Below are 15,764 nucleotides of genomic sequence, written 5' to 3' on the forward strand. Positions count from 1 at the left end.
TTAAGTCCAGGTGCCAAAGCTGGTATTGGAGTTGGGGTGGGTATCTTCGTTATACTAGGCGTCGTGTTCTTCTTATTCCTATGGCGAAGGCGGAAACAGCAACGACAACAGAGGCAAGATGCACAGCAACCAGAGCAGGAGCCCCCGGGCGATATTGGGGTATCGGAGATGGATGGTGATGCGAACGGATCGAAACGCTTTTTGAGTGGCCATTGGAGGGCTGAGACGGAAGCACCGTCGGCTCCAGTTGAGGCTGGATCGACGAGTGTGCATATCATACCCGGACCACCTGTAGAACTAGACGCTACACATACCAGAGGAGGAGGATGAAAGGCAAAGATATCCATGTAGAGTATCACAGCTCTGGGGAAAGAGTTAGAAGGAGAGGTCTTTGCGAAAGGCAGACATACTGATGTGCCCGGTGGAAACATCGTAATCAATCACGGAGGCTTGTGAACTCTGAACAAGGAAAAGACTGAGAGCATTCATCAAATGTGATGTATCTATCAAGGGCAGTTACGGCCTGCGACGAGTGGCTGTACCTACGGTCTCTTCACAGAGTATAGCGGAAAAGAAGACCAGGTCCATTGGCGACACCCTCCAAGCCTACAGCTTGATCAGACTTGCGGTTCAGCTTCTGCAGCCAGAATCGTAGTATGAGTGACGCAGCTGCGCAGCAAAGGAGCGCTACTGTCAAAACAATGCAGCCCATGCGATAAAGACTGCATGATTCAGTCAGCGAATGTTCATCAATCATAGACTTTAGACTTACGGTGCGCTCCACGCGGGATATAGGTAAGCAGTGGCGATGTTCGTCGCATTCGACACAGCCGTCGCCAGGGCAAGTGTAACAGCCCTCTTCGCTTTTGGCCGCGCAACCGTTGCAGAAACCCAAGGCAAGATGAGCTGGAACGCAGAGAAAGATCCCATAGCTTGTAGGAACATGGCGAAGTAGCGAGGTCCAGTTTGGTATGTTGACATAGAGATGATCTGGCCAACTGCGGAGATGACGCACGCAGCGACGATGTGGAAGCAATGCTCACCGGAGCGTCCGGAGTGCCACGAATTCGCGACCGAGAAGAGGAAGGCCAGGAAATAAGGCGGCGCTGTGAGCAAAAGCGTTTCAACGCGGGGGAAGCCAAGTGTTTGGACAATGGATGGAAAGAAGTAGGTGAAGCTCATGGATACGACGGCGCATGTCTGGATGAAGACAAGAAGTGGCTAGAGGTGGCATTCGACGTTAGCAACGCGTACTAGTTCATAGGTTTCGATTCTCGACACGCAATAATAAGATGAGAGAGATACGTACCACTTTCGGATCAGAGAAAGCCTGCTTCAGTCCAACGAAGACTGATTCGTTTACTTCATCTGCCACACCATCATTCTCGCGGTCAAGTCGCCATTGCGCCATAGCAGTCTCTTCAGCCGATAGGAACGAGGTGTTCGAAGGATAATTCGGCAGAAGCGCATATCCAGCAAAAGCCATAACGATCGTCAGAGCCCCCTCAAGAATGAAGATCCAGCGCCAACTCGGGTAGCCACCAAGACCTTCCATGCCGTCGACAATGCCAGCGGCAATCAATCCGCCAAACGCCGAGGACAGCGTGTATCCAGAGTAGAAAGTGGCGATACGACTCGGTAGCTCTTTCCGCGTGTACCAGCATGAGAGGAAGAAGATACACCCAGGGAAGTACGGTGCTTCTGTTACACCGACCAGGAATCTCAAGGCGACTAGACCGGCGTGGTTTTGAACGAATCCTGTAGCGCCGGAAACAATACCCCAGATAATAACAACTGTCGGCAGGTATAGCCTGGGCTTGAAGATGGAGAGCAGCATGTTCGACGGAATCATCATGGAGATGTAACCAGCCCACAGCACCATAACGGCAGTCTGATACTCCACATCGTCGATGCCCAGTGTGGCTTCCAGACCTCCGAGACGTGCGTTGGCAATGGCGTTTCGATCGAGCACGTTGAGCAGGAAGAGTACGATCAGGATGGGTAGGGCTCTGAAGTCGATCTTCCGCACGAGCTTCTTCTCGAGAGCGGTGAGCTGCTCAAGTGTGTGGTTTCGCAGGATTTCGGGGACGGAGTTGTGAGATTCATTTGTAGCTTCGATGTATTCGCACGCTACATCCTTCTCCAGAGAGTGCTTTTCAACGTCCATGGTGATGGATTAGACAAGGTTTCGGGGTCGTGAAGGTTGAGGGTGAAGCCAGACTGACGTTACCCCACGAACCTGGGGTAAACTGCAGGTGCATCTTATACTCTTACCCCGGATCCATATAGTCACCACGTCGTCGTCTTACCTGCTGGTGCTGGCTAGCTTAGTGTGGGATGAGATGCGGGGGTTCCCGCATCTAGCTATGTCTCCCGGCCGGGTAAGGTCGTCCATGCAAGTCGCACATGCATAGCAGGTGTCATGACCAGCCAAGCCTGGTGATCACGGCATTTTGGCCGAGACATACTGAAATGACGCTTGCATGCTAAAGTATCGGTCTTTGAGCGAGTTGGCAATGATCTGGATGAGAGACGAGGGGAAGACCGGGGATGCGCCGATCACGGTGCTTTATGTATAGCCGAACAGGGTCGTGATGGAACGTGCCAACGGGCAGCATGTGCATTCAGTCACCGACAGTGCGAAAAGCTGTATGCATGCGATATGGGTGTCAACACAGAAAAAGATAGTTTGTGTAAGATGATAGTGACTCGATCATTGAAACGCGAAATATAAACTTTTGGCATGTATCCTTGCAGACATGATAATATCCACGCGATGATTTGGACATCATGAGAGAGTGCTGATAGAAATGGTAGCACAGCGGCTGTGCTAATCTTTCAACTGAATCGCCGTCTGGTATATTATGCTGCGACTTCTACAGTATTGACTTGCACACTCTCAATCTTCTGGCTCGCCTGCCCGGTTCCTTTCACACTCTGTTTCGGTGCGAAAGCCTCCACATAATCCCGAACAATTTGATCAAATCCAGTATCTCTCACGAAGCCAAGGTCCAAAGCCTTAGTGTTGTCAAACTCAGCAGGCCATGAGTATAGAATCTTCTTGCACGTGGGTTCGTCCTTCATCTCAAGCAGTTCAAGCTTATCGCTACCTCCTACCCTTGCAAGAGAGTCCATCATGTCCTGCACCGAGACGCCGATGCCGGGGAAGTTGAGGCAGCGATCAAACTTGGCGAGGCGATTGATTTCAAAGTCCGTGGCGGCGTAGACGAGGTTTTGGACTAATATCCTGGGAGAGCATAGCCAATGTCGCCATTGCTTATCCTCTAGCGGGATAACACATTTGATGCCGTTCATGGGTTCGCGAATCATACCGCTGATGAATGAGCTCGCTGCGGCTGTGGGTTTCCCTGGGCGTACCGAGACAGTAGGGAAACGAAGCGAGATGCCGTCGATGAAGCCGCGTCGTGTGTACTCAGTGACGAGGTACTCGCACATCATCTTCTCCGCGCCGTAGCTTGTCTCCGGTGTCGGCATCTGGGATTCCGTGACGGGTAATGTGACAGAGTTGTTGTATACTGCTTGGCTGGAGGCGTATATTACCCTCGCTCCTGGACACGTTTTCCGGATAGAATCGAGTAGTGCGCGAGTAGCATCGAAGTTTGCTTTCATGCCGAGCTCGAAATCGGCTTCTGCGCCTGAGGACATGATGCCGTGGAAGACATAGACGGCTTCTATATCTTTAGTAACGACAGCATCTGACTCTGTGCACAAATCCGCCTTGATGGCTTGTGCTCGTTTTGAGAATCGCGCATCTGATGGGATGGGTGGTTCGATGATGTCGGTGAGGATGAGTGCATGTGCTGCCTTCTCGTCGTCGAGCAGCTTCTTCGCTACGAGTTGACCGATGAAGCCGGCAGCACCTGTAATAAGAATGCGCATTGTGATTTTGATGAACTGGGGTAGTGTGAGATGGCATGCGGCTCTGCCAAACAAACTTTACTCATATACGGATCGCGCTCTGCAACCATCGGAGCGGTGCTTCGGCCGACTGTATGCCCTTGTGATGCAGGCATGTTGCTCGCGAAACCTTCTCCCCTCGGTTCATTGTATCCGTAATGATTAGATGCTTGATAGTGTTGGTGGTGTCGGCCGCGGTTGCGGTTGTCAGAGGCTCGTCGCTGCCTGCGAGCCATCGGCGTTTCGCCGGGCCCACTTCTCCGCATCCACGTCGGTAGATCGACTAGCGAGGTAGCTGCCGCGCCAATTGACAGCCTCGCGAACATTACAAACGTTCTCGATTTACTCGCGTTCTTAGCACGATCAAGTCATTAGTCCTTCTTGTGACAGTGTGCAAAAATGGCAGATAACACCGTTTCCGTGGAAGAGATCAAGAAGCATGCCACTGAACAAGACTGTTGGATAGTAGTAGATGATGTAGTATGGGACATAACAGAGTTCATACCAAGTCATCCTGGGGGCAATGAGAGTGGGTGTTTTCTTGCATGTTCTATCAGCCTTACGAAGCATTGAAAAACATGCAGACAAAATTAGAACCTCTATTTCGATGCACCCATTTTAAAGTACCATCATGTCACAAAAGACGCAACTGACAGCTCCCAGTAATAACGAAACACGCCGGGCTCGACGCCTCCCTAGCCTACAACTCTGTCCACTCACCCACTTTGATATCCAAGACTCTCGCTCCAGGCAAATGCATCGGCAAAGTCTCGTCCTCAACACCCTCCTACGAGCTCCTAAAACCACCTCCAACAGAATCCGCCCAGCCCGCCCTATCAATTGCCTCAAAGCCGCCGCTCAGCAGTTTGATAAACAGCTACGACTTCGAAGCCGTCGCCGAAAAAGTCCTCGGCAAGAAAGCATGGGCCTTCTATTCCAGCGGCGCAACGAACCTCGTGACGCGGGATGCAAACAAGAGCATGTTTGATCGGATATGGTTTCGACCGCGGTTATTGAGAAACATCCGGCATGTGGATACGAGGACGAAGATGTTGGGGCAGAGTGTGGAGTTGCCGTTTTTTGTTAGTCCGGCTGCGATGGCGCGGTTGGCGCATCCGGAAGGAGAGAGGGCGTTGGCGAGGGGGTGTGAGGGGAGGGGGGTTGCGCAGTGTGTATGTTCATATCTCCGTTTGCTGTGCGAGTTGGAAGACGGGAAGGTAGGAAAGATGATGTGCTAACGCGAGCTGCCAGATCTCAACAAATGCGTCGTTTACCATGCAAGAAATCACAGGAAGTGTGAAAAAGGATTCCATACCCTTCTTCTTCCAACTCTACGTCAACAAGGAACGCAAAGCTTCGGAAGATCTTCTCAAAGACGCGGAGAAGAATGGGATTAAGGGCGTGTGGTTCACCATCGACGGACCCGTGCAGGGGAAACGAGGTATGTCCTATCCCACCCTACCAAGCCCTCCTCTCTGCATCTCCAGCACCCGGAGACTGATGCTAAGTCTGTACCACAGAAGGAGACGAGCGCGTGAAAGTCGAATCCGCAACCTTCGCCAAAGCCGCCATCAGCGGCGCGGCCGCCACAAACGACAAGAAAGGCGGTGGCCTCGGTCGCACCATGGGCGGCTACATAGACGACACATTTAACTGGGATGACATCGCCTGGCTGCGCCAAGCGACTAAACTACCCATAGTAGCGAAAGGAGTTCAGACAGTCGAAGACGCGGTACTAGCTGTGAAAAACGGGTTGGATGGCATAGTGATAACGAACCATGGAGGGAGGAATTTGGATACGTATGTCCCCTTAACCTTCCAAGACGCGGACGACGAACGATTAGAGCGTTTGCTAATACAGGACAACAGTTCCCCACCCTCCCTCCTAACCCTCCTCGAAATCCGACGCCACGCCCCCGAAGTCTTTTCCAGCCTAGAAGTCTACATTGATTGCGGTATCCGGCGCGGAACCGACATAGTGAAAGCGCTGTGCCTGGGCGCAAAAGCTGTGGGAATGGGTCGGCCTTTTTTGTATTCACTGACGTATGGACAAGAAGGTGTGGAGCACTTTATCGACATTATGAAAGATGAGCTGGAAACGACGATGAGGTTGTTGGGTATAACATCGCTGGAGCAGTGCCATCCGCGGTATCTCAACATAGGGGATGTGGAACATTTGATTCCGAAGGATTTGAATGGGGGTTTGCCAGAGATTCCGGGGAAGGGTGTGAGGGCGAGGTTGTGAAGTTTGTCTGTGTTGGGAGAACGGTGTATTGGGTTTATCTGTGACTTATTCAAAATCGCCCGACTCGAGTGCCCTTTTGTCAGCTTTCTCCTCTTGCATCTTCCTCTCCCTCCTAAACTTCTGATCCAATCCCGCGGCCTTCAGCACCGCAAACCTCACGTGATCAACACCCAACCTCTTCCCTTCTACCAGCGTCTCCGCGCTCACACCCAGAATCTCTCCTAGCGCACCACCGCCGACTGGGGGCTGGATGTCGTATTTCAACTTCTCCATCGCTTTTCTGAGTTCCTCGGGGCTGCCTTTTGGTGACAAGCGACGCAGCACTTTTCCATCGTGGCGTTTGATCTCTTTGGCAGCGGGAATGTATAGTTTGTCTAGCTTAGACAGGATGACTTGGTGACTTACACCCGCTAGGCGCAGTGAAGCGAGCAGAGAACGGTCTTTATCTTTAATACCGTGTTCAGCGTCGATCAAGAGGAAGACGCGGCGGAGTTGCTTGCGGTTGGTAATGTACTTCATGATTTCCGTACCCCAGGATGCGAGTGAACCTTCGCCGTAGCCGGGCATGTCAACGATGGTCAGGCCACCGAGGCCGACGATCTTTTCGCGGTCTTGGCCTTGTTTCTTGATGGTTACGCCGTTGCCTGCGCCGAGACCGTAGAGGTTCATTGTTTTGGTGAAGCCTGGGGTGGATGAGGTACGCGCCAGTAGTGCTTTGATATCGGCGTTTACGACGGCGTTGAGCAACGAGCTCTTGCCGACGTTGGACCGCCCAACGAAAGCTACTTCCGGCACGTCGGACTCGGGGAAAAGACGGAATTGCGCTATACTCCGTAGTAACTTTGCGTTCCGGCCGTGGGTAGTGAAGAAGTGGTTTGCAGTCGTTTTCTGTGCGACGGTAGGGGGAAAGGTATCCCAGTACCAATTGAAGTCTTGCAATTTGTTGAGATTGAGCGAGAGCGAAGTGATTGGTGTCTCAGGCCCTGAATCTAGTGTTGTCTCGGATTTTGGTCGTCTGCCCAAAGGCGCTGATGGCGGAGAGGGTACCAGCTCGTCTGCAAACGATTTCTTACGACCAGCAGGGAAATTTGTCTCCCATTTGCGAATGACAACGCTCTTTGGCTTTTTTATAAGAGGTTTGTGAGGTGCATTCATTTGCGCTAATTCCATTTCTTTCCCTTCTTCTTTCAATTGTTCCATCTCCAATTCTCTCTTCTGTCTTCGGCTCTCTCGCATTGCTCGCATTTGTGCGGTAGTCATGGGCGCATCTCTGTTCTGTTGCCGTCTCTCTCGCATCGTAAGAGGTCGTGGTTCATTCGCTGCTCGTTCAAGGTCCTCCGCAGAGGGCTTTTGCTCGTCCGTCAATTCTACGCGCAGCTTATTTTCCGTCTTGCTCATATGAAGTATACTGCGTGTTGGCGCAGTCGGCCTGAACTTCGCTATCGCATCTCCATTCCAGTGTTTCCGTATCCGTAACCTCGCGTTGGGCGCATCATCTTGAGATGCATCGGTGGTCTGTAGACGGACTTGCGATCGCGCGAGTGGTGTGGTATGCTGGCGCGATAGCCCTTGTATGCAATTGCGGCATACGTATCGCGAAATTGGCGGTAAGTTGTTCATTACGTTTGTACTAGAAGACGGAGAGATGGTGGTGGTGCATATGAAGTTCACGACTGGTCCAAGCTCTGCCGCATCTTTTCGCCGCAGCACTTCCGTGTGGTGAACTTCTCCAACACCACATCGACAAACTACCACATTCCGAGTACTACGGTCCCCAAGGCTCCTTCCGATAATCCAATCTCCCAAATCAAACCCGATTGCTTCCACCACCCACAATGGCACAACCCGCCACCCCCCAAATTCTCTCCATCTACCGACGCCTCCTCCGCGAACTCCCCTCCACGCCCCAATTAACCCGCACCCAACACCAAAAGCTCTCCGCACCTTCAAAACTGCAACAGCGCATCCGCTCGACACTCTCACAAGCGAACCCCAATACCAGCACGCAAAGTCAATTACAACAGGCGGAGCAGTTCATACAATATGTGCAGGCGCAACGGATGCATTCGACGCTGCTGGAGCGGTATAATCCGGGTATGGGCATGACGGAGGAAGAGAGGGTTAGGTTGAGCGCGAGGAGGGTGGGTATGAATTTGCCGGTGGAGTTTGAGGAGGAGGGTGGGGAGAAGGCTTGAGGATGAGGGATGGGGGTTGGAGTGAGATGGAAGTGTGCGAGGTGCGATTTCAGCCATTGGGGGACATGATGACTGGAAGGATGACGCGCTGCGAGAACCTCAAAATATGGATGATGCAATACAAGATCACCGGCATCGCGACACGAAACCGGAGTCTTCTCGGACGAAATGAAGAACACTGAGACGGACTGGCACATGGAGATGGAACTAGAAATGTGCATATGCAATGTACGATTAGAACTGTACAAATCTATAAACTCAAACTTTCAATACAGTAATCCGACCCTCAGTCGACCAAAGTCTCGTACTAGTGTCGCCAACTAAGGGTATGCTGCTTTTGGTATACATAACTCCGTGTTCGCCATACTCTTACACGCCAAAGCGCATATCCTCTTTCTACTCGTGAAAATGCTTTGCGAATCGTCTCCCATCTATATCCGGTTATGACGCTCAGTCTTCAAACTTGAAGCCCTTGCCGCCAGACGTGTCAATCATGCCACCCCTGTACGATCCCCTCTTTCCCTTGTTCTTCTCCTTGGTAAAGCCCTTGCCCTTGGTGACGATCAACTTGGCGTGCGCGCGGTCGGCGTAATCGTAGGAAACGTAGGCGTTGCTTGCGAGATTGGGGTCGACTACGACGTCGGGCTTGATGCGCTGGAATCGGTTCTCGACGTGGCTTCGCTTTGACTTGGGAGCGTCTTGTGAAGGAGAGCCGGCCTTGCGCTTGTTGTTCTTTGGCTCGGGGGATGTTGCTGGCAGAGTCTGAGACGAGTCGCTGCCAGAGGCCTTGCGCTCGAGCGCGGCGGGTTTCTTCTCATCGTCGCTGTCGGAGTCGGAGGAACTGTCTGAAGAGCTATCCGAAGAGCTGTCGGAGGAGCTAGAATCGCTTGAGGACGAGGGTGTGGCAGCCTTCTTTCCGCTCTTCTTGGCCTTCTTCGTCTTGGCTGGCTCTTCGTCAGAGTCGCTGTCGGAGGAGCTAGAGTCGCTGGAGTCGCTAGAATCTGAAGAGTCCGAGTCGCTTGAAGCAGACGATGATGAGACTGAAGCGGCCTTCTTGCTCTTCTTCACTTTCTTGTCCTCCTTCTTCTCGGCTTCTGAGTCGGAGCTGCTGTCGCTCGAGGAATCGCTGTCTGAGTCGCTGGACGAAGAGTCGCTGGAGGCATCGGACGAGTCGGAGTCCGGAAGCGGGATGTTGGCGGGCTCTTCTTCAGAGCTGCTATCGGAGTCACTCGAGTCGCTGGAGGAGGAAGCGGAGGATGAAGACACGGATTTGGCCTTCTTCGCTTTGGGTTTCGCCGGCGCGCTTTCCTTCTCAGATTCGGAATCGGAATCTGAGCTGGAGCTGGAAGAGTCGGAGCTAGAGTCGGAGGAACTCGATGAGCTGGAAGCATCGTCCTTCGCGGCTGCCTTCTTTCCAGCAGTTTTCTTGGCCTTCTTTGGCTTTGCCTCGGCCTCAGACTCGCTGCTTGAGTCGCTGCTGGACTCGCTTTCCTCATCGTCGCTAGCCTCAGAATCGTTGTCGCTCATGGGCGACGCACACCATCGATCAAACTCCTCGTCAATTTTGGTGACAGCATCCTTCTCGCCCTTCTTCTTGAGGAACTTCTTTACCAGCTCAAGCTGGGGAATTTCTGTCGATGCAGCCTTCTGCTTCTTGTCGCCGCTAGACTTCTTAGAAGCCTTCCCGGTAGCCATTGCGCGGTACGTGTCGTGTTTCGTGGATTGCGGCGGTGGAATGGTGGTGCTGGCGTGAAAGGTGCAGACGTCGCGCAAGAAAAAAAGTACGGTAGGCGGAATGGTTCAGCGCCCCGGCTACGCTAAGCCCCAAACGTGATCCCTGTCCCGCGCGCCTGCCGTCTCATATGGAGTACACGACGCCAGACGTCCCTCTCCGCACACCACCCCATTGCCTCTTTCACTCGCCGCCCACATTCTTCCCTCGAACGGCGCACTTGGCAGCACTTGTTCCGGGACTACCGCATTGAGCACCCCGATTGCTCCTCACCGCCGCTCCACCCGTTGACGTCGCATCGCCCGGCCATCGCAAGACTCATTACCACCTTTCGCGATTCATGGCAGCTCCCGGAGGACCTCTCGCTAGCGCCCGGCGGCAGTAATCGGCGCATCATTCACCCACACCCTCAACTACCCCATCGGCCTTGCAGATAGCCGCACAGCAGAATGGAGGGGAGGCCACGCAACTACACCAACGGAGCGGGGGACCCTCGAGCTCCTGCCGGCCGCCCACCTGGCAGCTCGAGGGGGGCGCCTTCTGCCTCCAGCTCGACGCCCTCTGGCATGTCGCGCGCAGAACGATTCGACGACGAGCGGAAGAGAATCACCGAAAGCTGCTTCTCCAAGACGGATGACCAGGGCCAGCGTACGTGTCTACATCAGTGCCCGCGCATCTTGGGATATATGCTTGGCATACACCTCTACGTGCTATAGCAGCGACTGACAACCCCAAGTCCAGGAATCTTATATTACCCACGTCCGCGTCCAAGAAGATGGCGGCTACCCGCAGTCGCCCCCACCGCCGAGCTCGGCCCCGTCGAACAAGAAGGCGCGCATCATCATGATATCAGTGCGAAACACAGGCAGGGTGAAGCTGCACAAAGCCAGGGAGAACGCCAACGGATCCTTCTCCATTGGAAAATCTTGGCCTATGGAGGAGCTTACCGCTGTCGAAAACTACACCCATCTCAATCCTACCAGCGAAGAGGAGGCACAGCGGAAGCTATGGGCTGGGGAAAAAGGCTTCACTGTGACCATAGGGAAGCCTTACTACTGGGAAGCGGGAACGGCAAAGGAGAAGGAGTTCTTTATTGGAAGTATGGTTAAGATCTACAACAAGTACACTAAAGGAGACTTTCCTATCCTGACAGGATTCAGCGTGACAGAGCTGAACAGTCTGACCAACGGACAGCCGCATCTCGCCACACCAGAAGGCCGAGCTGCCGCAGCCAGTGGCCAGGGTGGTCAAAGTCCGTCCCAGAAGCGGCCCGGGCCACCAGATCAAAGACCAATGCCTCCAAAGTCACCTGGACCACCACCGAGGAGACCTGGCGAATATCCGCCTATATCTGACGGGAGAGCGCTTCCACCTGGCGCAAATCCAAACTTCCGGAGACCTCCTGGAGAGCTAGGGGGGCCACCTAGAAGACCAGGACGACCAGACGACTTGGGTAGACCGAGTACTGGGGATGACGCCCGTAGGCCACCGCCATTCATGCCGAATTCAGTTTCGGTCGCGCCATCTATGCCCGACCTTCGCCAAAAGCGGTCAATGGACCCAAGCATTCGCTCTCGGCCTAGCGGCGATAGTATGCGGCCCCGTCCTGGCCAGGGACAAAGCCCTATCCCACCGCAGTTCGCGTCTCGCAATTTGACCCCACAATCTTCGAATTCTGAATTCGCTGGTCGGCCACGGACACCGGATTCAGGCAACTTTCCAGCAAGCTTGAGTCCAGGGCGCGGGCCGCCACGTGAGGATGCGCAATCGCAACGGTCGGAAAGATCCCTCGACGAACCATCATTGGACGGCGCACCTCCAGGTATCGCGCCACCAGACCCACGCAGACAGAACGGGTACCCCTCGCCTAGGAGAGATCCGTCGCCCAGGGGTCTCAGGCCTGGAACAGCCCAAAGCGCTGGTCGACCAGGTACAGCTCAGAGCAACACCAGTTCAAACTTCACACGAAACGACGACATGCCGCCAGAAGAACCGCCCCAAAGGAGAAGGCCACTCATGGAGCCCCGCCCGTCACAGATGTCACAAAGAAGTGTCGATAGCCAAGGCGCAGAGCCACGCTCAACATTCCATACGCCTTCAGGCTCCCCTGCTCCACCACTGGAAGTACCGCCGCGGAGACGACCTCAGGAGATACCCGAGAGACTGAAGCCCGTTTCTCAGGAAAACATCGCGCCTCCCGCAGACCCACTGCCTTCTCGACCACCACAGCCTACGCCTCCTCCCACATCACCCCTTCCACAAATTCCGACTGCGCCAATACCAGCAGCACCACAAGCTGAGGAAGTAGCGGCGCCTGCAACACCACCAACAGCACCTGAGCCAGAACCACTAGAACGCACCAACTCAATGCCTGAGGATCAAGAACGCCCTGGTCTTGGACCAATGGTCAAGAAGCCGCTGCTCAACGATAATGCGGCGACCAAGTTCCGCAAGGCAGCTGCGGCGGCAGGCGCATTCAAGCCTCGTGCTGGCGGAGCTGCTGCAAAGCTCTTCAACAAGGAGACGAAAACATCCGATGAAGCAGACGGCGTCAGCGCAGTGTTTGTGCCCCAGCGACCAACACCAAAAGAAACGCCAAAAGAAACTCCTCAAGAAGAAGTCGAGCAGAAACTCGAAGAGCCCTCCAAATCCATACCAGATAGGTCATCTAAAGAGCGACTGCGCGTCAGTACCGAGGTGGTTCCGTCTGTTACAGTCTCCGGCCCAGGTGATCGCACTGCGGCTGGCGCTGTCCAAGAAGTTGAAGAACAGCCTGCTCCGCCACCTCCAGAAAAAGCAGCGTCAAGGAACATTGAGCCTGAGCCCGAGGTGCGCCGAAAGAAGCGCCGGTCCAACCAACAGATTGTCAACATATCCAAGCTTGGTATAGATCCGAATATCATTGACGAACGGGGGTTGGAATTTGAGAGTCTGCTAACTGAGCTGGGATGGGGAAACAACGAGCTGTCCGCAAAGCACATCGAGTCTTTGGAGAATGACATCAAACGTGAAATCGCCCGCGTGGAGGCAGGGAGCTGGCTAAATCACCTGGAGCAGAAGGACGATCGCGTAGAGGCTGTTGAGCGCATGTTGGACCGCGCAATCGCTGAGTGCGACGAGCTTGAGGGTCTATTAACCCTATACAACGTTGAGCTAAGCAGCTTGAACGATGATATCGCTTTTATCGAAGCACAGAGTCAGGGTCTGCAAGTGCAGACTGCGAACCAGCGGTTGCTGCAGCACGAACTCCAGCAGCTAGTCGACACTATCTCGATCACATCAGACCAGCTGGAATCATTGAGACGCGCTCCTATTGGCAAGATCAACGGACTCAAGGATATTGAGTCTTCTTTGGTTTTGCTTTACAAGGCACTCATTACAATCGACCCTTCTTTCGTCGCCGGAGCTCGACAAGGCACGATCAGCAGTGGACCAGGATTTGGTAATAGCGATTTGGCAACGATGCAAGCTCTGCAAGAGAAACGAGACAGGTACCTCAATGAGGGCTCCATGTTCCTTGAGAGGCTCAAGAAACACATGGAAATCACGTTCGGTGCAGCATTCTTATCGACGAAGGACGCACTTTCGAGACTCGATGACCAGGGATCTGAGCCATCTCTCAAGAGGAACGTAGAAGCGCACGACGCAGGTCGAAACGAGTTGTGGATGTTGAGCCCAGTCATGCTGTTCGCGAAAGAGATCGACAGGGCAGCATGGGACTCACTACTACGCATGTATCAGACTCAAGCAGCGCAGGTGTATCAACAAGAGGTTCGCGACAATATCCTGGCATGGAGACGGTTCGCCAGAAAGCCCACTGGCGAGGAGCAAGAACTGCTCTTTACTGCACAGGAGAAAGAGCCGGAAACTACGTCCACATTAGGTACGGCAAGGAAGCTGACCGTTAAGCGAAGTCAGACCCTAGCTCGTGGCCTGAGATCAGCGTCTGGGGACAAAGATGGCAAGGCGAAGCCAGCGGCTCAAGACGGCAAATTCCACGCATTCAACGTCTTCGCTAGGATCCTAGAAGATACCGGTCCGGTTCTTTTGACGGAGCAGAACTTCATTACTGAGTTCTTCCATGCTACTTCAACTGACTCGCTTGACTTCCCCGAGGCCGTGCAAGCCGCGCCCCCCGAAGCGCGTCGTGGCCCCAACCTCTGGATCCGCAAGCAGTTCGAGGCGGACCGAGCCATGGCAAAACATGTCACTGGTGTCATGGAGGAGATCTTTTCCTTCTGGCCCTCTGAGATTCAGAGCCTTGTGGACTGGGCTACCAAAGCCGATCCTCTGTAAGTCATCTTCATATTGTACATTGTTCGCCTACTGACTATCCGTAGGCAAGGTGTCGGCATTCTTTGTGCTGTCGACCGGAAGTTGCTCGATATCGCCGAGACTGACCAGGACTTCTTGACAAGAAACCTGCGGAAGATACACGAACGTTTGCAAGGACTGTTCAGCCGCTTCTTGGACGAGCAGATACGGGCCATTGAAGATACGAAGGTCAAGATCAAGAAGCGCAAGGGAGTCATCTCATTCATGAAGACCTTCCCACACTTCTCCGTCGCGATCGAGAACATGTTGCCGCCTGCTTCAGAATATGGAGACAAGTTGGAAATCCGGGACATGGTCGACGAAGCGTACCAAAGAATCAACAAGGCTATGTTCGAGAGCTTGAAGGTCATCGCCAAGGAGTCGCCCACCGTTATGGCTTCCCAAGGACAGGGTGATCCTGAAGACAAGGAGGCGCTCAACTACCACATCTTACTCATCGAGAACATGAACCACTACATGGAGGAGGTTGATGCCCGTTCTGTCAATGTTCTAGAAGTCTGGAAGGGCAAGGCTCAAGACGAGTACAGCGAGCACATGAGTCTATATGTCGATGCCGTCATCCGGAGGCCACTGGGCAAGCTGCTGGTAAGTAAACATCCTCATCTTATACCACTAAATCTAACATCATCAAGGAATTCATCGAATCAACCGAAACCCTCCTCTCCCAACCCGGCGCAAGCGCCCAAGCTATCGCACAGCGCTCCTCCCATTCGCGCTCAGTCTTCAAGAAACTAGTCCACTCCCATGACGCCAAAGAACTTCGCAAAGGCATTGAAGCCCTCAAGAAGCGCGTCGACAAGCACTTTGGCGACGCCGATGACCCAACTATCAGTCGCGACCTCGTTTTCAAGGTCCTTAAGGAATGCGAGAAGACATACAACAAGGTATCAGAGCGCATGACGACTATCAACCAAGATGTATATAGTGGGGAGGTGGAGATTGATTGGGGTACTAAGGAGGTCGAAGCCGCGTTCAGGAGATAGAGTCTTCGGAAGAGTGGGAGTCGACATCTTCTCGGGTTTGTCGTGTAGTGTCAATTGTATCGCTGTGTTGCTGGTGTTTGTTGTTGTGTTATTAGGATTTGCGTATTGGAGAGTTTTGCAATGACGCGTCTACGAGGATTGGTGTTGAGGGTTGCATGGCTGGGTGCTGGGCTAGGTACGCGGCTTGCATGGTGTTTTGGAGCGGCGCAAGTGACAGCGAATGTATCGTTATGCCTTCGGGCTCACATCTTTGCCATCATACCTGCACTATTCCCACATCCAACATTTGCACACATTCTAGACTACAATGCAGTACGTCAACACGCATCCTTATGCACGTAAGCAAGATCTCGTAT

The 15,764-nt window shown here is 53.5% G+C and overlaps 7 protein-coding genes across 7 annotated transcripts; 3 read left to right on the plus strand and 4 right to left on the minus strand.

Moving 5' to 3' along the window:
- Positions 1-553: 553 nt before the first annotated feature.
- Positions 554-2,167, minus strand: J4E83_005234 (uncharacterized protein; the record flags this gene model as incomplete). The annotated part of the gene is made up of 3 exons (XM_049332154.1): positions 554-722; positions 773-1,221; positions 1,310-2,167. 3 exons carry the CDS (start codon positions 2,165-2,167, stop codon positions 554-556), a joined length of 1,476 nt encoding a protein of 491 aa, XP_049188605.1.
- A 695-nt stretch (positions 2,168-2,862) lies between these two features.
- Positions 2,863-3,900, minus strand: J4E83_005235 (uncharacterized protein; the record flags this gene model as incomplete). Its single annotated transcript, XM_049332155.1, has 1 exon — positions 2,863-3,900. The coding sequence occupies one exon, from the start codon at positions 3,898-3,900 to the stop codon at positions 2,863-2,865; it is 1,038 nt and encodes a 345-aa protein (XP_049188606.1).
- A 1,293-nt stretch (positions 3,901-5,193) lies between these two features.
- Positions 5,194-5,762, plus strand: J4E83_005236 (uncharacterized protein; the record flags this gene model as incomplete). Its single annotated transcript, XM_049332156.1, has 3 exons — positions 5,194-5,359; positions 5,439-5,650; positions 5,742-5,762. 3 exons carry the CDS (start codon positions 5,194-5,196, stop codon positions 5,760-5,762), a joined length of 399 nt encoding a protein of 132 aa, XP_049188607.1.
- Positions 5,763-6,208: 446 nt separating this feature from the next.
- J4E83_005237 (uncharacterized protein) lies at positions 6,209-7,561 on the minus strand (the record flags this gene model as incomplete). Its single annotated transcript, XM_049332157.1, has 1 exon — positions 6,209-7,561. The coding sequence occupies one exon, from the start codon at positions 7,559-7,561 to the stop codon at positions 6,209-6,211; it is 1,353 nt and encodes a 450-aa protein (XP_049188608.1).
- A 437-nt stretch (positions 7,562-7,998) lies between these two features.
- On the plus strand, positions 7,999-8,358 carry J4E83_005238 (uncharacterized protein; the record flags this gene model as incomplete). The annotated part of the gene is made up of 1 exon (XM_049332158.1): positions 7,999-8,358. The coding sequence occupies one exon, from the start codon at positions 7,999-8,001 to the stop codon at positions 8,356-8,358; it is 360 nt and encodes a 119-aa protein (XP_049188609.1).
- A 450-nt stretch (positions 8,359-8,808) lies between these two features.
- On the minus strand, positions 8,809-10,053 carry J4E83_005239 (uncharacterized protein; the record flags this gene model as incomplete). Its single annotated transcript, XM_049332159.1, has 1 exon — positions 8,809-10,053. The coding sequence occupies one exon, from the start codon at positions 10,051-10,053 to the stop codon at positions 8,809-8,811; it is 1,245 nt and encodes a 414-aa protein (XP_049188610.1).
- Positions 10,054-10,656: 603 nt separating this feature from the next.
- J4E83_005240 (uncharacterized protein) lies at positions 10,657-15,408 on the plus strand (the record flags this gene model as incomplete). Its single annotated transcript, XM_049332160.1, has 4 exons — positions 10,657-10,738; positions 10,827-14,382; positions 14,431-15,010; positions 15,058-15,408. The coding sequence occupies 4 exons, from the start codon at positions 10,657-10,659 to the stop codon at positions 15,406-15,408; spliced, it is 4,569 nt and encodes a 1,522-aa protein (XP_049188611.1).
- Between the last annotated feature and the right edge of the window lie 356 nt (positions 15,409-15,764).

The sequence above is a fragment of the Alternaria metachromatica genome, assembly GCF_023757995.1.
Source record: "Alternaria metachromatica strain BMP 0045 chromosome Unknown scaffold_10, whole genome shotgun sequence".
Taxonomy (NCBI): Eukaryota; Fungi; Ascomycota; class Dothideomycetes; order Pleosporales; family Pleosporaceae; genus Alternaria; species Alternaria metachromatica.